The following is a 27,967-nucleotide window of genomic DNA, read 5'->3' as shown; positions in this document are numbered from 1 at the left end:
TCGGCGCTGATGTCTTGTTTCTGTCTGAGAGCGAGACGCGCCACGTGTCGGTGCCAGCCCAGAGTCCGACCCACCTGTGAGGGAACAGCTCAGCGAGATGTTGATCTCCGGTTCGGGGCAAAAAAAACAGACACCAGTGAGTCACTGAAATGTGATTCCTGACTGTCTTGTCACCCACGAAGGTTCAGGCTCAAGGTTCTTATTTGGCAGATGCAACGTTTTTAGCTATATTTTGCCACTTCAACTTTTCGTGTTCTGGTCCAAAATGTATCTCAATATTTGTATATTTTAATCTTCCCATTTTGACCTGTTGAAAAAGACCATGGTTGAAAACAATGTTTTATCTTGAAATTTTTTTTACACAGAACACGACCTTAATCTCTGGAGCCATTTTGGGGCTCTCAAGTATTAAGATTTTATTATTGTTAATAATAATAATAATAATAATAATAATAATATTTATAATAATATAATAATTTGTTGTCAAAACATTTTGTTTGTTTTTTTATTTCAATTTTACTTGGAGAGTCTCCATTTTAATCGCTGTCATGTCTCACTTTAGTCATGGAATTCAGATTATTCTTTTCCTTTTGTTTGAAAATGTTGGCCGTCGTACTTCTTAATATCAAGTCTGAATTTTTAAATCTGTATTTCTTTATTTGAAATATTAATTTGCATCTAACCTCAGTGAAACCAGTGGCAGTTTTTGTTTTTTTTCTGTAATTTTGACCCTTTTTCCTTTAAAATTGGCCGTGCATCTTGCAGTTTTGACTCTCAGTCTACATTTTTAATTCCATATTTTTATTTATTTATTTACCTGTAGTTACTAACTTGTTCATAAAGCCGCTGAAACACCGTTGCCTCACTTCTGCCTTTTTTTCATTTTTAAATTTTGTTTGAAATTTTTGGAAAACCTTATCAGGTGACCACAGCATGAAGCTCATCACCAGAAAGCCAAGAGTGAGCAAAGTAGTTATCAAAGCAAAGACCTGCTGTTTTGAAGAATTCAAAGCACAAAACATGTTTTGTGTAATTCAACACTTCTTTGTTTGCTACAGAATTCCATTTGTTCATCCATCGCGTCCATGCCTTCAGTGAGAATCTACAATGTAAACACAGTAGTTGTGGAACTGAAGAAAATACATTGAATAAGAGGTGTGTCCAAACCTTTAGCCTGTGCTGTATATATCATTTATTTCAACCAAAAAAATATCATTATTGAAACGCTTTAGCATCACTCAATTTTTTTGTTTCATTTTTCATTTGTGTTTTCTATGTTTCTCTTTGCTTTTGCCCTTTAAACTTACAATGCATTGAATCATTTCACTTTGAATCTCTGGTTTTGCACCTTGAAGTCGCTCTGGTTGCTGTGTGAACTTGGCGCGCTGGACACTGGTGGTTTGTTTTTTATCTTGGTGTTGGGCCGTGTCAGTAAGCAGGAGCGTCCCGCTGTGATGATCCTGGCGAGCGGCTGATCTATTAACAAATATGCTTTCCTCGCGCTGTATTTAATCTGCCTGTTGGCTCAGTGGTGTCCGTGTCCAAACACAAAACATGTCGGTGCTCCGCACACAAAGCAGACTGGAGCGGTGTGCGGAAGAGGAGCCGGCGCGCGGCGGCAGCCTCAGAAATTAAAAGCATGTTTCTTTATTCAGGCTCACTTCCAGGACGGTGGAGAGAAAACGTGTCGCATGGCGGGAAGAGAGTGGCGCCGTGATTTTCACAGCCGGGGAGTCTTTTTTATCTCCTTCCCTCAATCAGGAGACTTCCGGCGGGAACGGTAGGCGGGTGAGATTAGCTGGAGAGTGAGAGTAAGAGGAGGAGGAGGAGTGAGGGGTCTCTAATCCTGATGGGGTTTTCAGGCCCGTCACTGTGGAGGAGCGCGGCGTGCAGCGGGTTCCCTGACAGAGAGGTGTAGGCACCCTACACTTGTGAGCAATGAGAGGATTAAAGTGTTTAGAGGGAACACATCCAGTCAGCAAGGGCGGGAGGCGGGTAGCAGGTTTGATCGGCGCTCACTTGGCCGCGGGTTCGAGAGGGAGTCGGCAAGAGATGGTGATCACCACTCACCCGCTCATTTGGACTCACAGCAGCGCCTGGAGTTTGCTCACGTTCCTGGTGTCTGACGGTTCCCTCTCTCCGCAGGAGCTCGGGCTGAGAACCTGCAGCATGGTCAGCCGGGGACCTTGCCACGCTTCCTGGAGGAGCCGGTGGACGCTTACATCATCAAGAGCAACCCCATCAAGCTCCGCTGTCGGGCCCGACCCGCCCTGCAGATCTTCTTCAAGTGCAATGGCGAGTGGGTCCACCAGAGCCAGCACCTGTCTCAGGAGCACACTGACCTGACAACAGGTACTGACTGGACTTCGGTCCGGCCGAGACCGGAATCTGATCCCGGCTGTTCGCGCACACGCCACACATGTTTGTATTGTGAGGTTTCTCATTGTTATAACCCTTTCCCCAGCCTGTCGCCCTACACCTAACCCTCCAAAACACATGGCTCACCTGAACCAGGACTCTGAACCAAACTGAAACCCAATTATAATGACCCAGTTATTTTGAAGTCTTCATCCTCAAAACTGAGGTTTGGACCTGTGGGGAGTCCCCACAAACACATAAGGTCCCCACGAGGATAGTGTTTTATTGAGGCAGGTTAAACAAGCCCCCCCCCACACGCAGCATAACCCTTTCCCCAGCCTCTCACGCGTCTTGTTTGTGACACACAAACACGATTACATTTGCAGGTGAGGCTCTTTGTCGCCATCTAGCCGTCCCAGAGTGAACCAGCTCCCGACTGATGGAAGCTCTGGTGTTAGCTCAGCAGATGCTCGACCACTTTTGTCTTTCATTTCAATTCACTTTGCTTCAACTTGCCGGGACGTTTTTCAAGTGTAACGGGATGGAGGCAGTCCATTTCCACCACACTGCACCTTCAGCTCATCACATGACTCCTGCTAGTCGCTTCTCCGGCTCGGTGTCACTTCTGCGACTGCAGCAACACGGAAACGTCTCTTCCCTCTGACGGCCTGCGCTGATGCAACTTGGAGAAACTCGTGTTTTTGTTTTTGCCCGTTTGCATTGTTTCCCCGACTCGCCCCTCCTTAGTAATTGGATTTCAATGAAGCCGTCGATGAGCTTTTGAAGAACCTGCGTTTATTGTGTTTACTCTTGAACTGCTGCCTGTCAAAGTGTTTACTATAATTAGTTTCGCCCGGCGCCGCTCGTCCCATGACCACGGCCTAATTGGATTCGGACTCTGGGCTGACAGGAGAGAATGAGGGTCGGCCGCGGCTGCTGTTAGCGTGACAGCGTTAATGTTTCACCCTCCTGCCGTTGCTGCTAATCAATACCCCCCCCAGAGTTAACAAGAGACCTCCCCGCACCGGTCCGGATCTGCGGCCCCCGCCTGCTCCCTCCATTTCCCCTCCCGCCTGGACACTCCATCTCTGTGAGCTGGGTCAGGACGTGGACCCTTGAGCAAGGGGATAGGTTTAGCAAATAGTTAGAGATAAACACATCAGAATCAGAATTGAATTTATTGCCATGGTCAGTGGGGAGCCCACCAACTAGGAAAGTCTTTTGGAATAAAGTGCTGACAGAAAATATAAAATAAAATAAACAACAAGGCTGTTCACAAATTCAACAGTCTGACGGCCGAGGGGAAGAAGCTGTTCCTGTGACGGGAGGTTCTGGTCTGGATGGACCGTAGCCTCCTGCCAGAGGGAAGAGGAACAAACAGTCCATGACCAGGGTGAGAAGGGTCGAAGGCTCTGATCCCACCTGCACGTCTCTGGGTCCTGGAGACACACAGGTCCTGAAGAGGTGGCAGGCTGCAACCCATCACCTTCTCAGCAGAACGCACGATGCGCTGCAGTCTGCTGTGGTCCCTGGAGGTGGCGCTGTTGTACCAGACGGTGATAGAGGAGATAAGGATGGACTGGATGATGGCCGTGTAGAACTCCACCAGCAACTTTGTCATAGAGGTGAACATGGAAAAAGGTATTCCATCCAAGCATGCGTTTTCTGAAATGAGATGAGGTTGTGAGGGCAGCAGCTGAAGCAAAAAAGTCCAGTCCTCTCACCAGCGAGAAGAAGGACATGGTCCCAGTCATGTGAGAGAGCTGACCTCTCCAGGCCTGGCTCGGCCCCGGGGCACAATATCCAGGAGGATGGGGTTCTCTTGGAGTAGTAGAGGATCTGCTCTCAGAGATCTTCTGAGAGAGAGTCCAGACAGAGTAAACTCTTGTGATGAGACCTTAAGATAGCTGAAGTCCTCAACTCCAACCTGGATTCTGACTGGTGTCTGATTTGTGAGCTGATCCCCATCCACACTGAGGAAGGTCTCCATCCATTGGAAAGGACTTCATCTGTAGGTGAAGGAGAGGTAGAAAAGGCATCAAAAACATTGCATGTAAAGTAGCCATGAATGCTAAACATATGGGACAAAAGATGCCGTGATGAAAGTCCTTTAAAGTTCATTGTTGTGTGTCAAGCGCTGCGTTTGACTCAATGAGAAGCGAAATGCCAAGTTTCTGGAAGCGAAGGTCATGGGTTCGGTGTGGAGCGTTGGCGTCCGCGACAGCTCCTGAAAGCTCCAACTCTGGCATTTGTCAGCGAGCGAGTGATCTTTCAGTGGAGACACTTGAACAGAGATTTCATGTCGGCTCATCTCCCATTAGCCTCCCTCTGTTTTTAATTCCTCTTCTCGGCCCGAGACGGCGGAGCTCCCGGTGAACTCTGCGTCAACCAACAAGCAGCTATTCACGCCGCGATTATATTTAACAACAGCGGGATTTGTCTGCGAACTGAAGACTTTTGATGAAACCAGTGTGAGCGCGCGAGCCGACGGCGCGGTGACGGGTCCTTAGCCGCCGGAGCCGGGATTAGCTGCTACTTCCTGTCAGCTCTGAGCTCAATGCTAATTTCAACATGTGACCTCCAGTCTAATTTCGTGATTACATGCCAAGTTGAAAACCTTCCTCCTCTCGTCTACTGCTTTTTAAAATAACATCCAGCAGCTTAAAATACTCTCTGAGACGGAGCTGTGTAGTTTTGTTAAGCGACGGCTGACTTGTTGTTCCTTCACACTCCTTTCTCGTCTTTCTGCTGTGACTCGTAACCGACAGCTGCGAGGCTCAGTTCAGGACAGGAGTGATGGACATTGTTGTTGACAAAATGACAAAAAAAAAAAGATTTCTCTTGACCAGACGTGCTCACACATCATTTTTTGCAAGTCAAGTCTGATGTCTTTGGTCACATGTCCGAGTCAAGACTCAGGTCTTTGGTCACGAGTGATGACATCACATCCTGCTGTTAAAATCTGTGTTTTTATAAAAACTTTCAACGCTCGTGTCAAAGCTATGTAATGCGTCACATAGCTTTAGACCATTAGAAAGAGGTAAGAGATTGTTGTCTTTGGTAGGTACTCCACACTACATTCACAGACTCTCAACTACACAACAAGTTTGGATGAAACATTGGCGCTACAAACATCATTTAAAAGACGCACTGAAAAGAGCCGGAGGTGAAACGTTATCAGGCAATGGAGCGGCAGCTGGAATAAAATGCTGTTAGAAAAGTGTCCCTCCGGCCACTGGCACCGCGTGTATCTGACCTTATGAGAGGAGGCTAATGGTGCATTGCACTTGTCCTCGTACCTGATCATTTCCCAGTTTGAAGGTGGGAGAATTTTCAAGACGGCTTCCCCAAACGTGAACAGGAAGTAGAGACAATGAAACAATGAAATTCGGCAAAAGTAACAAACGTATTCCACGAATTCATGTTTCAAATTCATCCAGTGTCACGGAGCATTGACGGCTGAGAATAGCTTTCCTGACTGTCACTGTCTTCTTTTCCAACTTCCATATGTAGGCCGTGTCATTCCCAGCTCCAACTAGTGAATTTCTCCCTGTGTGGTCAATAAAGTATCTCACTTTCAAGGTCACTGAAACACAGCGGTTCCTGTACGACCAAAGGTGCTCGTGGAGCTAGTTGTAAACCGGCTGTTCCGTCAGCTCCGTCAGTTGAAAAGCTTTATGAGACCTTATTGGAGATTCTAGGGTTTTGTTTACACATCATAAATGATGGCCAGTTTCCTGCCACGCGATTTGGCTGACCAAAAACTTGGGGACATACCACAAGACAAGTGCGGGCAGTGAGTCCTGCCTGCAGTGAGAGCACGCTGGAGCAGAGTCAGGAGCAGAACATCGTGAGAGTGGTTTATGTTTTTGACTGAAACACCATAAAATAATATCGTAGTGTTGTCCTTAGTCCTGTCTTGGGCACGGTGGCTTCATGACCTTGTCTATCTCGTCCTGCTGACACACACAGATGCCATCTCAGCCAAAATCTAAGAGTATGATCTGTCTATATCTATTATAATCTTAATCTCCAAGCCTGGCTTGATCATGTGTGTGATCTACTTCACACATAATGCACTTTAAGACAGAGACTGAGGGCCACGTGGACCCTGATCAAGGGCCTCAAATGGCCCCCGAGCCCAACATTCCTGATGAATGTGGTGGTTCTGAGCGTGTGAGACGAGTGCGAACCCTGTAAGTGATGGGGACTAAACTCCAAAATGCTTTCCGAAGTGAACTGGCTGTGATCTCCACACGGCTGCTGGCGCTGTTTTCCCTCACGCTCTTATTGGCCTTGACACCATCTTGCTGAGAGTTAAATAGTCTCCTCACACTTCCTGCTAAATAACTCAAATCGCCCCACGCTCGTGTATTCATGTTCCTGCGACGGCGGCACAAACAAAACGGCTGTAATGTTTGGTGAATGCTGATGTGCGGCTCAGTATCCCAATCAGGTTTTACAATTCACATCAGAGCCTTTAAACACGGTCTCTGGACTCGGCTGGGGCTTGGAGTGATGCTTGCAGAGTATATTTCTCCAACAGCCTTTCTGCCAAGATTGTGTACCGAGGCGGCGGTGGTGCGAAAATGAACCGGCAGCCCAAGTGAAGACACTCCTGGCTGTCCATTCAGCTTCATCTGTGGGAGGCAGGCGAACATCTGTATCTGAGTGGAAGCTATTATAGTGTGACTCAGCTGCTACAGCGGCCCCCCGAGGTTCAGCGGGCTGAAGCGGGGACGCGGCTATTAAAGCAGTAAGCTGTAAAATAAATGCAGACAGACTGAAAAACAGACGCCCTCTCCTTGTTTGACCGGAGGGCCGGTGGGGGGGCACGCCGCTGTCTGTCCGGAGGGGCGGACGTCGGCGCGGGTTCATCTTTCTTCCATCGCCGCGACGCTACAGGTGACAGAGCAGCCGAGGAGATATGTGGAAACCCAAATAAGAAATTATCCGTTACAGTTCCCGCCAATAGATTCTGCTCTTGCCGGGAGCATGGAAGCAGGAAGACGCTCCACAACATTCAGGCTGCTTTGTAACCTGAATGGATCCAGCCGCATCTGCTGTGGCGGACATTTTTACTCTGCAATTTGGAGCTGGCTGTGAGGCGCCGTGAGCTTGTGCAGACAGTTTTCAATCGCTTGCATAAACCGTTTTAGCGACGATGAAGGGGCGTAAGCAGTGTGAGTAACTACCCTTGTAGCAGCACAACTTTGGTGTGTCTGAATCCTGAAAACTCGGTCCGTGTTAAAGCAACACAAATGACCTGGCTCGTTTGCCGTAGTCACGTCGGTGATCTATCGGACGAGTCACACACCTCTGCTGGACGGTGTAGTTGTGAGGGACAGACGTGTTCGATATCACTTCCTCTTCTTGCATATTGCAGCAATGGCTGCACCAGAACCGTCGAACAAGTTTCATCATCGGACGGCAATTCGTCCTGAAATAACGTCGGAGCAATTACTCACTCTTTTGTTGCCTCTTGGAATATCACCCATCAACACGGCTGCCAGCAGGCGTCCGCCACACGCCCTGCTGGTTGTTGAAGGAGTAATATGGTGAGTGTGAATCCCCGGCATGTCACTACCTGATCATAACAGTGTAATAGCACAGCAGCCAGATGTCTGGGCGCAGAGCAACAAGAGCGTAAATGAATTTTTGTAAATGAACTACGAAATCACCCGGATAAAGCAAAAATTGTTTCAGCGGCGGCAATGAAACGACTCCGTCTTGATTTCTGCCTGGTGCCTCGCGGCGTTAGCTTAGCGCTCGTTAAAGGAATATGAAGAAAACAGATCATCAACTTTAATAACGGCGGCTGGAGAATCGGTTTAGGTGACATTTCTCTCTGATTGTGGAGCTTAATGAAGAAACGTGTGCAGTTTCGTGGAAAGAAAACAATCTCGGCAAGGCTGTTAACTTCAGAGGGCAATTGGATAATGTCTCTTTGATAATGTCAATTAGTAAATGTTTTAATGAACCACGCTCAAATGGGAGGATGCAGATGTTGGATAGTTCTGAAAGAAAGTGGCAAGAATCCCGCGCAGTCCGTGGACGTCTGTGGGAAAGCAGCAGGAGTTGGATGTGTTACAGTGAGGGAAAAGAACTGGTCAGGTTTGGTAGTAAACTCAGTGTGTGTGTGGCGGACCTCTGCTGCAAGAATGAGTTACGGCCAACACTGTAGTGAACGTAGACGGAGAGCCACATGCAGCAGACAGATACTGGAGATTCGCTTCTAATCTCGAAGGAGAATCTAAGAAATACAGAAATGAAACTCTACTGTTTAACTAAGGGAGCCGGAAATAAACAAATGCAATATGAAAACACAATGTGAGATGGCGACAGAGTCCAAAAAAACAGAAACAGTCGAATGAATTGACAAGCGTCTGTGAGCGCGTAGCAAGTCCAGGAAAGTGAAACAAGTCCACAGGATTGGGGGGAAGAGGAACCAGGGTCACAGACACACTGGAAAACAAAAAGGAGATCAGTCAGTAAAAAAACTCACAAAATGAAAGCACATGGCAAAATGTCCATGGTCCGGAGATGAATCATTCAGACTGTCAAGACGAATGCGGAGAGTCATTTCAGGGAGAACACACGTGATGAACTGACGCCAGCTGTCGTCTGGCCGGCGTTTAAGTAGTGAGCGGGATGATTGCGGGATCGGCATCAGGTGTGTGTGTGTGTGTCTGTGGCCCCCAAATCCTGGAAGAGAGGCGGAGAGAAAGGCGGGAGCAGGGAGCAGTCCAGACAAAAATGACAGACGGAGGGGGGTTCGTGACAAATACTTCTGCACTAGAAAGTGGGTCATCAGAAATATCCGGTTTTCATCCCAAACACTTTTGACACTGAAGCAAGAGGGCTAAAGATGGACGTGTGGTGTGATCATCTGGATTCTGATGTTGAACACTGACCCCGTGATTTCATGCCTCTCAACTCTCCGCCGCCTCTATAGATAGTATCATTTGTCTATATTATTTTTATAAGTACAGTGCTGCCTCTGTTTTCGAACGTCTCGGAATTCGAACAAAAATTTCTAGATTTTTTTGCTTCGGATTTCGAACGAAAATCCAGAACTCAAACGCCCCCGAAAAAAGCTGGAAAAAACATAACAAGCGTGGACCGACCAGCTGACCCACGAGGCGCTTTGTTATAGTGTATAACGCAGCCTCTGTATGCAGACGTGTCCCGTTAGCTCCATTTACTGACTGTTTTTTCTTCATATTGAGGTGTAAAACCTTTGCTGTCTCCACACTGGACCGTGGTAGAGTGTCACAGGGGAGGTGCTGGAGCGCTCACTCCAGGGTTTGATGTCCTGTTGTGGGCTGGAGCTGGGACAGGGATGAGGCCAGTCTGGGACAGAGCCTGACTTGGTTTATGACTTGGTCACAGCCAAACTGCACAGAAGCGCACATTCAGAGCTGGACACGCACCGGGCACCTCTTCCCTTCTGGAGAGACGTCACTCACTCGGCAACCCCTCCCACATGCAGCGGCCACACACATAGAGGAACAGCCACCTGCAGCAGACACTCTACATTCACTCCTACAAAAGACTATTTTAAGGCTTGGAACGCATTAGTTCTTTTTCCTTTCACTGTAATGGGAAAAATCGATTCAGATTACGGACAAATCGCTTCTCGAACGGCCGTCTGGAACGGATTGTGGTCGAGAACCGAGGTACCACTGTATATGAGTGGATGTGCCATGACAGTTTATTCTAGTACGGCAGAAAAAGTATGTTCCCAGAGGTCACACGCCCCTGGCATCACTCTACACCCTACTATGGTGGAGCGATGCCGTAGAGGAAGAACAATGGAAGCCGACAGGTTGCGAGGAGACGTTTCAGACTGTTCTACTGAACTCTGGAGACAGTGGTCGTGCTGACTGTCTCCCTTCAGAGGTTCAGAATCGGCGTTGGCGAGTGATGGTTCCACCTGTCACTGCCATGTACCGGTCATCATTGTCAACAGCAAGATTTGGAATTAAAGTAGCAAGTTTCTGAATAAAATTCAATATTATGGAGATCTCAAGTGATAGATGTGGAGTATTATCAGTAGTAAAGAGTCATGCGTTCGATCACCATCGTGAGCCTCGATTTGCTTCGCAAGGATGCTAACAGTCGCTAACATGGAGGTTCTTAAAGCAACGAATCACTCATCGTCTTGTGAGAACTAACGATTAAAACGACCTGAGTGAAGGAAGCTGAAATCTGCAGATCAGTGTCGCCGCGAATTACCAAACACAGGCTTGTTCACCGCAGACGTCGGCTAAGACAGAGGAACACACGCACTGCATCAGGTTCCACACACAACTTCTCCATGGTACAGAAGGTTATTAGTCCGTGATTAGTCTCGGAGTTTACTCCACTGTGGAGAAGATGCTCACGCAGTCACCCAGCCTGTCATGGTGGGTCTTCATAGCGAATGCTATCTCTCTTCTACCCCCTTCGTGGTGCTAACTAAAGCGAGCTTCTGTCCAAAACCTGCGTCGCTGGTGCTATTCCTTTAATGGCGTTTTCTGGACAGGGAGGTTGAGACAGACCATTAAATAGTCGACCAGAACCAAAGCTTAAACAGCAGGACAGTACCATCAGGTTCACTCTGAAAGTGCAGTTAAAGTTTACACACTAGTGATCGAGTGATCTTTCGAGTGAGTCCTTCTTCCCCCAGCTAGCCTCTCCCACTTTAAACTACAGTAAAATACAGAAATCCGTGTTGAAATGTAACATCTGAACCAAGAACAAGTTTCAATAGCACCATGCTCCACCAATCTATTTCTTCCAAACATCCGTGTGAGCATCAATAGCACATCTCTGTTGTATCCCGCGGTAACAGACTCGCAGAGATCCACTTCAGTTTGTGACGTCAGACTCTCAAGATGCAGTCCACTCAGGCGGAAATGGTGATGTGGTGACACTCCAGAGAGTGGCGTTGAAGACGAGCGGGTGAGAGATGGAATGCTGCAGAGAGTTTCGTCCTCCAGATTCATACTTCCATTGTGAAGGGACAGCGATTCAAACGGAACAAAGGTCCACTTCACATGTTAGCGATATGGTTGAAACGCGTCAGACAATGAAGGAGCGGATTAGCGAGTCCAACAAAGCGAGAGATAATGAACTTTTTTATAACTTCTCCATCCATCATCTGGAGTTCCACATCAGTGGGGAGTGTGAGACATGTCAGACAGCCGACTGAAGATAAGACTGAAATTCAGTCATTGCTTTTGGTTGTTTCTTCAAAAGGTTCTCAGAATCAGAAATGATTCAAAATAGAAAGATGAACGTCTTCTTATGGTGATCTGCTGCCTCCAGCGTTGACCCTTACAGTGCTATGATTTCACGGTTACGCTGCGACCAGACACGCCACCAAGATCTTATTCATCCTGCAGATCATTTATGGTCTCAGCAAACAATCGGGTTTGAGTGGATACAAAATACACCAGGGTCCAAACAAGCACAACAAGTTCCAAGATGAACTCTGACGTATTAAACCGAAGTGGAAACATTGAAACAAACACATTCGATTATGGAGGCGATGAAACATCTCTACGCTAGTCTAGTTTCCTGGTCGTCATTTCACATTCACACAGGTAAGATTTTTTTTGGCTTAAGCTACTGAATTTCAAAGCAATGAATTGTTTAGAAACCTGTTGTTGTAATTTAACCAATGTCGTCCTCGAGTCGTATCGGCAACATCAAACCATGATTCCGATGGAAACGTTCTCTCTATGGATGTTGCTGCCATCCCACCACAAAAACGTCGTGACCAGAAGCCCTTTAGCTCTTAACCTCATCCTTAAAACAAATGTGTTGCTGTGGTAGGAAGGCAACTTTAAAATCGCCATGTACTGCACCCTCCACCACTAGCATCCTTGTTTACAAACACTGCTCACTGCTGTTGTTGTGCCTGCCAACACGCATGCAGCGTATTAAGCCCTGCATTATGAACATACCCTGAGAGTCTCCCAACTAAACTAAACTAAAATGTTTTACATGATTTAAATCTGGCTGAAATCCAGAGCTTCATTTTTCTAACGCATCATTTACTGACTTTCCCTCACACCTAAACATGTCGATGAAAATGCTAATTCATCTGAAGCATCATGTGGAACTGCAGCTCTTTGCTGCCAAATGTTGCTGGGGAGGTTATGTTGTGTGAGGAAGGAAAGGTAAAAGTGGGAATGCAGCAGTGGAAAGTGAAAGTGAACCTCCTTGAGTGCTGCCGTTTCATTCTTGAGTTTTATTGTGAGTGTTATTGGCCTCTTAACAGCTTTAGAGCATGTTGGAAACAAGCTATAAACCATTAGCTTTGTTTTGCATTTCATTTTTCATTCACATTACTGAAGAACTTTCTGTGTAGGATTTTTTTTTATTAAAAAATGAAAATTTTATTTCATACAGATGCATTTTTTAATAAAAGCCAAACGTTGGGGGTTGCGTGAGGATGGAACGATAAAAGCAGTAGTGAAAAGCCTACGTTGAACCTTCTGGAGTATGTTGCTGTATTAGAATCATTATCAAGAGTTCTGTTGTCACTTGTCGGCAAATGGAATGTTCAAGAAGGAAGTCTGGCTACTAGTACTAGTTAGTGGGGCTACTGTTGGCCGAGCTTTGCATTTCATTTTTTGAGCGAGGAGGACAAAATATGTTCAGGAAATTTTCTCTTTGCAGCCAATTTTCCCAATAGCAGAAAACAGCCCACAAAGAGAAACGCCTGAATCCTCTGACCTCCTCCTTTTTCATACTTTTTGTTTTTGAAACACGGCTCGAGATGGAGATGAGTGATAGAATGGTTCCTGAAGGACAGAGTGAAAGAAGAGCGGAGGAAGGTGAAACAGAGGGGATATCTGTGCCGGTGGACTCCGGTGCAGAGAAAAAAGATATCCTGATGGAGAGATAACTGAATGAGGGGATCAGGGGGAGCGAGGACATTGGAGGCTGAAAATGGATCCTTGCCTTGAGAAGGAGAAGATAACGGCTCCTGCGTTCAGAGATGAAGAGATAGTGAACCAGGGGTGTGTGTGAGCAGGGGGGGGCGACGTGGTTTGGCTATCTCTTCCTGTTGAGGAGCTGTCAAAAAGAATCCCACTGTCGTGTATTTTGATCTGAAGAGTGCGAATGAGAGGCACAGGGGACGGTGACTTCTACAGTGGGGACAAGGGGTGATGTAATTCAGCGGCCCACCGCCCCCTGCAGGCTCCTGAGTCAAGTGAATTCAAACTCGCCCTCAGCTGGAAAGCAACTCGCACCGACAGCAAAAACGACTCATTTGTTTGTAAAGCAAATGAAGAGGCGGCGTTACGGGCGACCTGACGTTGCGCTACAGTGCGGGAGAGGGAGTGTGACACGTTTCGGGCAACAGGGTCACAGCCACAGCACACGACGTTGAGAGATCTGAACTCTGGCACCCTGACACGTTTACCACTCAGAGACAGGACAAGAAAAAGCTGAAGCATCTGGTGCACCCAGAGACGGTGGCATCTTAACATTGTTTCTTCATTCAATAGACTTCCGCAGTCAATAAATACAGTTCTGAGTCTCTGAGCCGCCATGCTGACTCGCCGCTGACTTTAGCCCCGCCCCCAGCAGACTGGGCTACAGAGGCGGATTTGTGGCGCTTTGGTGTGAACAGTCCTTTGCAGTTAGATGGGCAGCTTAATGCTGAGAGCTGCTGCTTCACCTCAAGAAGGGTGAGGACTCTGTTTCCACCTGACTGCATCTTGCATGTTTCTTCCACTTCTTACAACAGCTAAAGCCTTTTCGAGTGTCAGTAGGTTTCCATGTTACTGGTGGTCCATCAGAACACCTCTGTTCATCTGAGGTGTCCCTGATGCTGTCCATCTTTCACCTCATAATGAACATTTTCCAGCTTAATAAATGACTTCTGACTTCAATAGAGTGCAGTAGAAGAAGTAGAGCTCAGAGGTGAATGAAGATATTCTCTGTTCAGTACCTGAGGAAGAGTCGCGTTCACTGTAGTGAGCATATGCGACTCATTCTCTTTTGTCTAAACGCTGCTGTTGTTTCTTGTTGAATTGGGCAGCGAGGGGAACTGGGAACTTTATTGAAAAAAACAGTTTTGAAATGCATTCAAACCAAAATGGTTTGGACGGAGTTCAATTCATGAATCACAGACGTTTTCCTCTTTATTATTCAGCGCAGAACTATTTCAGGGGACTATTTCGGACCCCCATAGAGCACTGTGGGGGGTTCTTCTAATAAAATACGTAAACATTTCTAATTTAATAAAATACGTAAACATTTGTAATTGTGTGCATTTGAACACGCTGCGATTTTGAAGTCTGGTCAATACCTGAGTCTGCTGTATTGTTTGCCCCTCTGCCAACGCAGGATCCAAATGTAAGTCCGTGGTGAGCTTTAGCGGCCAGACGTGGAGCCAGAGTCGGAGGAAAGGACCCATTCAAATATTTTATTTTATTGTCATGAAAGACTTAAAATTCCATTCAATATTTTAAACTTGAAAAAACAGTGAATAAAAAAGTATACATGTACTGAAAGGATTTTACGAAGCTCCCGCTGTGTTGCAGTTACCATGGAAACCTGGGTGAAACCTGTGTACATCTGTTGGAGTCCAAAAAAAAAGCTCTCAGTCTCAGTTGTGAGGAGGGATGAGAATGAAGTGGCCCGCAGAGTGAAACTACTTGTGTATGCATCGAAGCCTATTAGGCACTTTTTTTTAATAAACAAACCAGGCAACCGAGGGAACAACACGAACGAAAGCTCGCAGCATTTTAATGGCTGAATTAGCATGATTTTTTCATGCACGGTGTCCCGTTCGGACCAGGGATTAAGTGTGACACACACACAGCTGGCACCAGACCGAAGATGTTGCTGTGAGCGTGTTCTGCTTGTCTAGAAGCGTTTGTCTGCGTCGGGCCCTCAGCCAAGCCTGGCGGCCCCCACACTCGCAGCCGCGTGCCACGATGTCACATCACACAAACATTTAGCCCAGAGCTGGGTCCACATCACACACCCGGGCTGGGAGCCGTCCACCTTCAGCTGGCAGCACACACACACACACACACACACACACACACACACCAGGGTGCACAGCTGCGGAAGTGTGAGCAATAATTTCGCCACCGCTGCTGCTGCTGCCATCTTGGACCTGGAAGAGTTCAGTCAACTTGGATCAGCTGCCGTCTGCATCTCCGAGACGGGAATTCCTCAGGGTTGTTCCTTCTCGGATGCTCAGTAGCTGTTACCTCCAGAGCTATGTGAGGTCACAGATATTTTAGCTTACTGGGTGAAGTTAGTGGTTCAATACTTTCAGTGAATCTTCAACAGTCTAGTTTGGCGTTTGAAGCCACTACTGGCTGGTAACTGAACTGTCAGCCATGCCCGGATTTTGATTTGCGTTCAAGCCTCCCCAGGATTCCAACACTGAAGTCAGGGTCTTGGTCTCTTCCCAGGCTTTGCCAGACAGTTTTGACTGCTGAACATGTTGACCTGGTTTCAGACTCCACGTTGAAAGTGTTGTCTTTTCCAGTTATGTTTCGTGACATTTATTATTGCAAAAGCTTTTAGGGCCTGCTCCCTCTCTGGGATTTAGACTCACAACTCTGCTCCATTATCATTGCCACTGTGCTGAGCGCTAACCTGTCCTCGCCACAGATCTTGACTTGCTTTAAAATTAAAGTAAATCAGTAAAATCTGTCCCGTAAAAATATTTACTGCTCATATACAGTGGTACCTTGGTTTTTGAACGTCCCAGAGTTCGAACAAATCGGAGTTCAAACAAAAATCTCCAGATTTTTTTGCTTTGGATTTCGCATGAAAATCCAGAACTCGAACGCCTCCGAAAATAGGCATAAAAACCATAACGTGTGCGGCCCGTCCAGCTGACCCACCTGACGCTTTGTTATTGTGTATAACGCAGCCTCTGTATGCAGACGTGTCCCGTTAGCTCCATTTACTGACTGTTTCTTCTTCATACTGAGGTGTGAAACCTTTCCTGTCTCCACACTGGACCGTGGTAGAGTGTCACAGGGGAGGTGCTGGAGCGCTCACTCCAGGGTTTGATGTCCTGTTGTGGGCTGGAGCTGGGACAGGGATGAGGCCAGTCTGGGACAGAGCCTGACTTGGTTTATGACTTTGTCACAGCCAAACTGCACAGAAGCGCACATTCAGAGCTGGACACGCACCGGGCACCTCTTCACTTCTGGAGAGACGTCACTCACTCGGCAACCCCTCCCACATGCAGCGGCCACACACATAGAGGAACAGCCACCTGCAGCAGACACTCGACATTCACTCCTACAAAAGACTATTTTAAGGCTCGGAACGCATTAGTTCTTTTTCCATTAACTGTAATGGGAAAAATCCATTCAGATTTCGAACAATTCACTTCTCCAACGGCCGTCTGGAACGGATTGTGGTCGAGAACCTGTACTTTAATTCCTCTTTCTATGGCCTTTTAAAAACGTATTGTTATGTGCTAGACTTGTCTGATCGTCCAGTCTTGGAGTCCCTCCATCTTGTCTTGGTCTCTTCTTTAAAGAGTTGTTTGACCTTGGAAATACTTGTCTTACAGAACCAACCCATCCTTACTCCCATGGTGTCATGCATTGGGAAAGTCGCCTTTTGCGTCCTATTCTAAGGAAAAAGCCTTTAGCGTTGCATGTTGACGCATTGACAGTGTGACGTGAAAAAAGACAGAGGTTGTGGTTAGCCATGGAATGTCGCTCCACTCATTCAACAATTAATAATGTGCTGTTATTTAAAGTGTGTTTTAGTCAGTTTAGTCAGTACCATCACAAAGGAGTAACCTGACCCTGACTCAGTTCTTGAAAGCGATCTTAGCCCCATAAAGATCTTGAACTAGGTCTTTGCAGTCGAGTCTTAGTCTTGGTCCTGAAAGCTCAGGAACATCTTTCTACTTAGGTTTAGTAATTCACAACAAATAGACTAAAAGGCTTGATTCTGTCTTGGTTTCTTCTGATGAACCACTGAACGATTTGGTTCTCCTGGTGTCAGTGTTACTGTCGGTCTTGGATCTGAAACATAATGGTCTCATCTTCCTAACCTGAAGGTCTTAGTCATGACCCATCTAGATCTGACCCCTTGGAAGTTGAAATCCTGTCCCCCCTAAAGGTGGTTGAGGTTTTAAGGTTGGCGCCTAAAGGGCCGAAACATCTTGAGTTTGTTTGTTCCTGGACCTTGTCTTGAATTCTACAGAGTTTGTAGAGAGTCCAGGTGCTTAAACTTTGAGGCCCAGTGTATTTTCAGGCCAGGCTAAAAGTCTCTTTGAAAGCCTGGTCTTCTTCTGGTCTTGAGTTTATGTTGTACTGGCGGTCTTGGATCTTCATAGCCATGGTGTTGTCCTGAAGGCCACAGAGAAGTACGCACAGCATCTGCCTGTCTGCTTACCGATTCACTTCCAACTGCATAATTCTGGGAAAAAGGAAAGGCACTCTTTGATCTCCCTAAACTCAGCTGTGTGGTTTTCCTCCTTTGTCGATGGCGCCTGCAGCGGAAGTGTGATGGCTCTCCATCACACAAAACAGGCGCCAGCATTTCATGTGGGCGATCTATTTGTGCTTAAACACAGCGCCTGTGAAGACGGCGCTAAAATTTTTCCTGTTGGATCACAGTATGAGTCGGAGGCATCACTCCACGTTTGCCGCGCGTTTGATGCGAAAACAGTCCGACGGCGTGCCAGCGAGAGAGAGGAAGCCGAGCGCTGGCCGAGTCACCCCTCGGTGACTCAGTTACTCCGCTTTCAGCAGGAAACGTTGCATCACGGGTTTATTTGTTGGCAGCATGTTTTCCTGCAGTTTAATAAAGATGAAGGAGTTTTCTCCGAGAATTAAAAGGCCACGCGCCCGAACTCTGCCGCCGCCTGCTCCGGGCTATTGTGGTGGAAAACACGACAACAAAAACCATGTCAGGAGTGATGAAGTTTGTGCAGGTTTTAATTAAAGGAGATGTGGGGTTACATTATTTCATGGTGGCAAGCAGAATTTTAGTTTTCAAGCTGTCAGCATTCAGCGATGTTTTCTCCTTCTTCTTTGGCACCGTCACTTTTCTCACCTTATTTGACCGATGCTCGTGATCAAAGAGTTGAGGATAGAGTCCCAGTACCCTAACTGGGACTCCTCGTTGAAGTTGGGGAGGACTGACTTATTGAGGACAGTCTCTGACGGGAATGTGGAGTGGCAAGACACTTGTGAGTCGGGAAGGGTACCGTTCAAGTTTGACCAAAACAGTAGCTAGTGATCTGTATCAGTACTCTCACAGCAGTACACAGTTTCAGAACTTGTTTGTGTATTTATGTGGCAATGAATCTTTTGTTTGTTGAATTAACCGTCATTCACATCAAAGTTCCAAGAACGGAGGTGATAATGTGTTGGTCGACTGGACTGCAAAGCATCACCATAACTGAGTTTATTATTGAGCGTGATGGGACTAATGCTGCTCTGCTTCACGTCACATTTCCGACAGCACTATTGGCTGGATGTGACACACAGTTTGACGTCTCCACTTCACAGACCCTGGGTTGGAAAGCTGAATGGGTAGTGGCCTCCCAGAAAGCCCGGCAGGATTAACTGAAAAAGACATAGTCCTGTGAAGAGCTGGCGGTTGGGTCTCACAGGCCTGCAGGCGCATCTCAATACCAACAGCCGGAATGGATGCAAGTGTTGGTTTCAGATTCGCAGCATGTCTATTAACTGAGGTTTCAAAAAGCATTGGCGCAAGCAAATCCCATCTTTTCCTTCCTCGTGTTTGGCTCCGTGTCCGACTTTGTGTGAGGACCCTGGAAGACATGCTGCTCCGTCTCAAGGGGATTATTTCTGATAGTTAAATGTGTTCAGTTGAGGTTTTTATTTCCAGCCACTTTCACCCGTCACATCATTATCACCGGCTCTAACACAGATTTCTGACAACAAGCTCCCAGCTGCTGTGCAGCTGAACCCTAAACCTCAGCCTCTCGTGACTTATTGCTTAATTACTTTGCCGTACTTTTGTTGTGGCGCCGCCATGGCTCCGCCGGCTGCTGCCGTCGGCGAGTCAGTGCCGCCGACAGCGGCGCCGAATGGGAGCCGGGATTAAATGGAAACTAATAATGTGAAATGAAAGGTTATCAGAGGGAGCCTAATGAAGTGATGTCGAACAGAAATGTTCTCCACAGACTGTGTAATCCTCGGCGGCCAGTGATATCCAGACTTCACCTACCCCCCCCATCCACGAAATTACAGACGTAATCAACGCACTAATTAAAAAGTGGAGCAGCTTTTTCAAGAGAATCTCCAGATTGATGTTAGTCAAGTGGCTCACTTCTTTAAGCACTTGTTGAACTTCAAATGTGATCAGACAAAAATCATTTGGATAAAAATAAGGACGGACTTCAGGAGTGTCATGTTGGAAATGGTCAGCTTCAAGACTTCAGAATTATAAACCTGGGTGTCAGCTGCTATAATTCTCCGTCAAGGTCCATCCATCCATCCATCGTCGCCCGCTTATCCGTTGCCAGGTCGCGGGGGCAGCAGCTTCAGGAGGTCACGCCAAACGTCCTTCTCCCGAGCGACATAGACCAGCTCTGACTGGGGGATCCTGATACGCTTCCTGGCCAGTGTAGAGATATAATCTCCCCACCTGGTCCCCTCGGTCTCCTCCCAAAAGGAGGCGTCCAGAGGGCATCCAGATGAGATGCCCAAACCACCTCAGCTGACTCCTCTTAATGTGGAGAAGCAGCGGCTCTACTCCGAGCCTCTCCCAGGAGACAGAACTTCTCACCCTCTCTCTAAGGGAGACCCCCGCCACCCTTCGGAGAAAACCCATTTCAGCCGCTTGTATCCGGGACCTTGCTCTCTCAGTCATGACCCAAATCTCATGACCGTAGGTGAGGGTTGGGACGAAGGATAAAGAATTTTGACCCGACCCTTGGTCAAGGTCTGGGTCTTTATTTGTTCTTGTGCCGGTCTACACGACGAACAGTCTATCCATGTGAAAAAACTGTGAGGCAGTTAGTAGTCACAGCATGTAGAAGTCTTGTCCATAAAATATCGTGACTGCTCCTGGTGGTCTCGGCGTCTCAAAGTCCCGATCAAAAAGGGGTGGGGAATTAACTTGATCGCAACCCCTTCATGTCTTTCCCCTTTGTGGTAGTCTAGACCCAGGGGTTTAGTTTGGGGAAATTCGTCCATCTTCGGTCTTCTTGACGGTGTGAACATCCTGTTGGGAGAAGTGTTCAGAGCACTATTTACTCCTGACTCAGTGGTGTTGATCCTGGTTCTTACACTTCACTTGTTGAGAAGGCTCCATCGCCCCATAAAATGTAAAGTTCCTTCAAGATCGGAATGTGGCAACAGTCAGATAGTTGCTAAGGACTCTAATGGTCTTGGTCCTCCCATGGCTTTGTCCACTATGTGGTCAAGAATGTGGATTTGGGACTCTGACATGCATCTTAGCAATGATGCTTGTCAAGCTTCCCGTCTTGGGGTTTTACCCTGCAAATGTTGGTTTGTTTGTCCCTCTAAAATGTCTCCAAACCTAAGGGGTTTTGTTGTGACCATGGAAGGACTTTTGATCTGAAGTGTTCCGTCTTCTTCAACCACTGAACTCCCACTTGATGCTCGTTCTTGTGTATACACCTGAAAGCAGGGCGTAAAGGCAGTGGTGCTGAGCGTTGTCGCATGAGGTTGTTGGCCTCTAATTTGGCCTGTCAGTTCGACGTATGGACAGCAGGAAACACTGTTGTTTGTCAGGATATTTCTTAACCTTTTTCTCTTGGTATAGCAACCTTCTAAAGGCGGGAGTCTTGCGACTGACTTGTGACTGACGGAAAGATGGGGCTTATTCAATCGGGAGTTCAGTGTGGTGTCTTTAGTTGTGAGGACTGACGAAAGAGCTGAGCCAGAAGACAAAGCACTCTGGGCGGGGCTTCCTCTCCCCACCAGCTTAGTTGTGACCTAAAGAACACAGGTTTCTCCTCAAGAGAGAAGCTCAGTCATCCACGAGGGACTCAGAGGAGAATCTCTGCCATACAGGACAGTTGACGTGGCGGGGTGGAGAGCCTTGGGAAGAATCAGCACATTCCAGAGTGATTTTCTCTCCGTTGACTTGGCAGTTGTTGGAAGCTGAGGAAGGATTCTGTAGAGAGGGAAGTCCGTGCCTCTTCATCTCAGCTGCCTGTGACCCTCCCTTATTTGAATACCTCACTAATTCATGCTTGAAAACAGACAAGCAAGGTGCCTGCAAACAACAGCGACTGCAGCTGCTGACAGGAAGGAAGTTGAGAACTTAAACTCCCACGTCGATCCAGAACTTCTCTGCTCGCCGCCCAACGCAGTTCACCTCGCTGCGCTCTTTTGTTCTGCTCATCTCCTCCTGCGTCTCACTGCAAACCCAGTGAACTGCAGTCGATAGGTAGGCAATTTAAATTATGCAAATCACCGCTGCGTATCTCTGGCATTTAATCAGCGCCAGCATCGAGTCATCATCAAGATCTACCCATCGGCTGCTTCTCCTTAAAGTCGGCGGGTGTGTGTTCCTCGCTGATGTACGGGCGGAATTATACACTGCCTGAAGTGAGGAGGCCGGAGCAGAGCCTGTAAACATTAGCTGCTCATGACTCGCCATTCATCTGTTAATGAACCCGCTCTCCGCAGGCGCCGCGCGCATCACCGGCTTCTCCTTGAAGAGCCACAATCTTCAAGGTACCCGACCAATTAAACGTCCACCGTCAGCGTCCGCCATCTCTCTCTCTGCGTTATTGAAATTCCAGCCTTTTAAATTTCCATCCCTTGTCTCGTCGTGCGCTCGTGTCACGCCCGGCTCATTAACCAACTGCAAGCAAAGACGGATATTAAAGAACAATCTGCAGGACACAGAGTCAAAGTGCCGTAATGAGAAAGAGCCCTTTGATAAGAAGTTAAAAATATGTTGGTGTGGAACTCGGGTGCTTAATTCTGAGGATTTTCTGCTGTGCTGAGAAACACTGAGTTTCACAGACATTTTTAGCATTTCCCTCGAGTCGCCACGAACAATGTAGCGTCGATATACTTGAAAAAATCATAATCCAATATAGGCATCTCTACGTTTACAGTACATCATCTTCTTCAAGTGGAGCTTGCACTCATCATGTCATTGTGCCTCACATTGAAAGAAGCTAGTCAGACATCTTATGGTCTGTTTCCCATGCAACTAGTCGGAGACCACAAGCCAGACCTAGAACATGGTCCATGAAATTTGACCCAAAACCATCACGTTTGTACTGCTGACCCGTCAGAAGCGAGTTTTATATTCCATTTACATTAGCGTTCAGTGTTGCCGTCCATCTCAGATCCGTTCAGACACTTCATCCTCTCGCAGTAGTTTGAGTCGTTGGAATCAAAACAAGTCCTTGGTTCAAATGAAGCTGCACTTGGTCCTCAAAAACCGTTGACAAGTCCAACATTATTGGCTGATATTGCCACTGCTTCTATTGCGTCAGTGCACAACGCACCAGTGTTTGGTACCTCCAGTGATGCCACAAGATGGCAGCCGCGTTTGACCCACTTATGAGAACTATTTACAGAATCTCATTGTATTTTATGGTCCTATATGGAAACCAAATTCTAATTAAAATTCTAATAAAAAAAAAAAAACCTGGTTCTTCTTCTTTGTCATTATGGATAGGTTGATGTTGGTGACCCTTTAAGGGCGGCACTTTCTGTAGCAGCAGTTCCGATAGTGGTGACTTAGTCCGGTCCCTTCTAAGCTTGGCCTCCCAACCATCGACCGGTGAACTTCTGCATCTATACCGATGATCCCAAAAAAGGGCTTGAAGATCTTAACAATTCGCTGCTTGTGTGGTATTTCTTGTCAGCCAAGTCATATGTAAACATTGTGAAGTCCAAAAACCTGCCACGACTGGTTTGAAATTCATGCCACATATCTGTTGACGGTTTGGCTGAATTGTTTCTGGGTTAACGTGAAAAATTCGGATTCTACAGTAACCTGATCATGATGAAGAAAATATCATCTGTTCCTGCCAGATTGAGCTTTTCTCTCTCTTCCTGATCTTTCATCACGCTTCCTTCTCATCCACCGGCACAACTAAAAGTCTAAATTCTTTTCAAAGAGCATCACAGAGATCTGCCGCAGTCAGCTACACCGTGCACCGAACTTCCCTCCCCGGACTTTTTGATCTGCTCCGGGCTTCAATTTAAATCTGTTTACAGCTGATAACCTTATCAGCACGTAGCGTTGCGGCGACCCCCCTCCCCGTTGTTAATTGGTGATGTGATGAAGGTTTATCTGAAGGACTTATCTTGTGCGCAGGGTTGAAGATACGGGAGGTGATGATCAACGTGTCGCGGCAGCAGGTGGAGGACTTTCACGGTCCGGAGGACTACTGGTGTCTGTGCGTCGCCTGGAGCCATCTGGGGACCTCCAAGAGCCGCAAGGCGTCTGTGCGGATCGCCTGTAAGCAATATGGGAAAGTCAACTTCACGCTTGTTACGACTGTTCTGATGTTGACATGCTGGATTTGAAAGTTTTTATTGGGGCTAACCGCTGATTTACACCCTCCAATTTAGTCCCAGCTTCATGGTTGTGTGATTGCTTCATAAGCTTGTTCTTCCTGGCAGTTAACTTCTGATCAACACTCTCAGTGTTCTGGTGCCAGGACAGAAATGCGATGGCTATCAGCATCTAGCTGTGGAACTTTGAAGAACAAAGTTTTCTTTACATTTTGAAACATTTGTCTGCTTTTCCTTCTCCTCCATCCACCTGTTTTCCTTTCCTCTTCTCTCCTGCTCAAACTCCACCTCCTCACTCAATCTGCAAATCACTATATCATCAGCAAACATCATGGTTCTTTCAATAATTTCCATTTTCATGTAATCTTTAGATACTTTTAGGTCATTATTATGGAAAAGCCCAGATACAGCTTTGCTTTAAAATGTTGTGTGATGGTTGCTGCCCTCTGGTGTGTAACGTTGACCCTCCGCTCCTCCACAGACCTGAGGAAGAACTTCGAGCAGGACCCCCAGGGTGCCGAGGTCCCTCTGAACGGCATGATCGTGCTGCACTGTCGTCCTCCGGAGGGCGTCCCCGTGGCCGAGGTGAGTCCACTTCAAGTATTTTCTCCGGCGCTGCCCCAAGACGCTCAGCCGGCAGTTGCAATGATGCAATATGTTGCCGCTCAACTGACGTGTCCGAGCGCATCTCGTCAGTGGAGCGGGTCGACCTGGGCCTCGGATTATCTGTTGGAGTGTGTGTCCATCACAGTGTAGTGGTTCGCCTCGCACCCCTCCTCCTCCCCCACCACCACCCTCCGTCTGTTTGTCTCTCTGTCGCTTCAATCTCCACGCAGAAGCTGAAAAAGGGCTCCTGCTGACCGAAAGGAGGAATGTCGCGCAAGTCGCTGCATGGCCATTCCTCCATTAAATCCTTTTTTTCTTCCTGTTAAACATCGACAAATTAAGTACATTGTTTCTCACAATAAGTATGCGTATGTCTAGATGTTGTAGACATCACTAGGTCGAGATGTCCAGATGTCCTCTCAGAAGGTCCAAGCAAAAGCACAATTCCGATTTGAATTTGTAGATATGTTATATTTCTCCCTGTCTTTTCAATTGAACTACATTCTTTTCATGAGTAACTTCTTTATCCCGCAATAAAGATATTGAGCAAAATAAGTAACAGTAAAGTAAAAAAGTTCCCCTTTTTATCAGGCTCAGATCTACCATTATTATTATCACTATTGTGTGATTTATATCTTTCAATAAAATGAAATAATACATAATGAGATCATGTATTTTTACGCTAATAATGTGATGGCATACTTTTCCCAATTTTATAATAAGTGAGTCAAGTTTAATTAAAGACTATTTTACTTCTATCTTTTGGCTTGACGGACCCAGGAAATAATCTGTGACCAATAAGTCCACATCTGGCATCTTTGAGCACACCAGAAGTGGACTTTTCTAACCCTATTATCATTATTATTAGCAGTGGTAGTAGTAGTTTCATCACATTGTTATTTTGAATTGCCATTTTTTTCAATGCATTAATAATAATATGCATATGTAACACCTTGAGGATGCCCCATTTTTCCTCAGTTACTTTGCTGAATGTGATTTAAAAGAAGGATTTGCTGCCTCAAACCTTCCTCGAATGGTTAGGACATGCTTGATACATTCAAAGCAGTCATTCAGGACATTTTTAGTTTTTTTAAATTGAGAAATTTGAATTTTCTTGTGAACCACGCAGTTCAGCTGTGACAACTGAGGTTGTCAACACGTATTTTTAGCTTCGTGGTTTCTAGTGTCTGGAGCGTGGTTTACATATGAAGACAATACAAATGAAACACTTACAAATTCGACACTGCTTTCCCGGTGATGTCTCTCCAGAGAAGAAATGAGAGCATTCAGTCGAATACCGTTGTCAACAGAAACGTATTTATTGTAATGATTTTGTTTGTGCGAAATTGAAAGCGTTATTTTGGTGCCGTTGTTCTTTTAAATGTGTGTTGACTGACCGCACACGTTTCTGCTTCTTTTGTTTTGTTTCCTGTCGTCGCCGCTGAGCAGGAAGCCGCGGCACCGAAACGATCAGGGGCTGATTTATCCGTACACATTTAAACCAATGGAGGCCAAGTATTTCATCTTCCGTTCACAGTTGCAGGTTGCAGTTGATCAGAATTCATCCTCCGGTTTGTTCTCGTCATCCTCCTCCAATTTTCATGTCGTCCTTCATCTCCCGCTCTCTTGGTGTCCACCGAGCATCTCTCCTCCCGACCTTTGCCTCCAAGCTTCTCCACCTGCCCCTCTGGTGTCTCCGTCCCTCCTGTGGCAGTCTTCTACGTAACACTGTAATTACACTCGGTGTAAATCCTGCTCACCACCTTTGAGGTCGAACTCTGTTCGGGAGCACGTGAGGGCGGCAGGAACAGGAGATTTATTCCCGAAAAAGCTGCACATATCCTCTGATGGAACAAAACGGCAAAGTGCAACATTATTCAAATCCATGCCCGTTGCAGTGGGAAAGGACCGGTGAAAGCTGCTACAGTGGGATTAGCTCGGCCGGCTATTGAATCGCATTAGAGGAGGCAAATGGATGGAACCCCGGCGCAGTCATTCAGCATAAATCACTAAAATAATAAGACCATTATGCCGCATGACTGCAGGTATTATGGGTTTCCCAGAGTTCCATCTGGGCTCGGTGGCGAGGCCACCTTCGCTCTTCTCTGCGTTGTCACATGAGTAATGTTACGCCGTCTTATTATGATTGCATGAGCGTGCCGAGTAATGAATACTGGGACGCGTGTTAGCGCTGTTAGCCATTTTGTCAGGGCGGGAGCTGCCGCTTCACAAACGTCCGCCGGCCGCATGCTTTGTCGGAAAATCTCATCTAAAAAGAAATACTAAAAAAAACACCATAACTTGGATGAGTTTGAAAGAATTTGTATCATTCTGCTTTGGCTTTAACACTTGGTTGGACTTTTCTCGTCCATGATGCTGTCTATTTATAGCCAAATGGTGGGTGAACAGAATTACAATAAACTTTTAGGGTCTGTGTGGGTATCGAACCGTCAACCCCTGAGTTCAAAAGCCAACTCTGAGCTGTGTCTTTTGAACGTTCACGTAACCCTGTGGTTTGAGTCAAGCTCATGTTGCTAGCATTTAGCGGATGTTGGGCAAATAAGCTTTTTGCAAGACAAGATGCAATATTGCTTGCCGTTGCATGGCTTTGAAACCATGATGGAACAGACTGACCATGAAAAAGTCAGACCTGTCTTGGGAACAACAAATCTGTTCTGTACATTTGGACACTTTCCGGAATCCTGTGTCCACTCGCTGGTGTTGTGCGCGTCTGGGATACTTTTTCCATCCTTCAGTCTGAGCTTTTGCAGATCCAATAGCTTGAAACGCAACTGTACGAACCTTTTCTCACTTCACTGCTGTTTATTAACTTTGAACAGGTCTAAACAGATGCATGAATCGGCAACTCAAGCACCGTCCAGAGCGTTGTGTTCATAGCTTAGACCAAAGTCATCCACGGTCCCAGACGACTGCTCTCATGTGGGAGGTTCAGATGAACCAATACCAAAATTCATTTTTTTTCCTTCACCTCAATCATGACTTGGAAAGAACGGTGCTCTGTCGCTGCGTGACACGACTGGGTTCCGTGGCGGCGTGACGTCCGCCAGCGCTGGAGGTCAATGGTCGGAGTCCAGAAAGGGCCGGAGTGGCTCAGGAGAAGCAATTTCACCTTGCAGGCACTGTGACCTCAAGCAAGGCGCCAAATGCATGAGAGTTTTTGGGGTAAGGCTCCGGGTCTCTCCCACTTCCCCGGATAATTGCTTTGTGACAGCTGACGTTGGAGCGGTCGACTTTCTGTGACTGAACTTTGTCGTTCACATATCGCCACGTTTCCGTCCGTAGATCTGTCCGTGATTATTAACAGTGTGTTGCCTCATTTATTAGAGATTATTCATGTATCGATCCAAAAGTAGGGAGAACACACTTCACCGCTTGATCCTCAACCTGATGCTTGTTCTGTTTTATCGCGTAGCTTTTTCCACTGTGAGCACTTCACTCTTGCTGTTTCATTGTGCGCTTGGGATGACTTTCCCTTTTATCGAGCTAATTTGATGTTT

General features: G+C 46.7%; 1 protein-coding gene across 1 annotated transcript in view; it reads left to right on the top strand.

The window, feature by feature from the left end:
- unc5da (unc-5 netrin receptor Da) overlaps positions 1-27,967 on the top strand; it is a 213,541-nt gene that overhangs the window by 131,928 nt on the left and 53,646 nt on the right. Inside the window, exons 3-5 of the mRNA XM_053853945.1 lie at positions 2,146-2,352; positions 23,644-23,787; positions 24,325-24,428. Coding sequence (XP_053709920.1) covers positions 2,146-2,352; positions 23,644-23,787; positions 24,325-24,428 — 455 coding nt within the window. The remainder of the gene's footprint in view (positions 1-2,145; positions 2,353-23,643; positions 23,788-24,324; positions 24,429-27,967) is intronic.

This window comes from Synchiropus splendidus, chromosome 1, assembly GCF_027744825.2.
Source record: "Synchiropus splendidus isolate RoL2022-P1 chromosome 1, RoL_Sspl_1.0, whole genome shotgun sequence".
Lineage (NCBI taxonomy): Eukaryota > Metazoa > Chordata > Actinopteri > Syngnathiformes > Callionymidae > Synchiropus > Synchiropus splendidus.
Note: the sequence above shows the minus strand (reverse complement) of the source record. Positions and strands in the feature narration are given on the sequence as shown.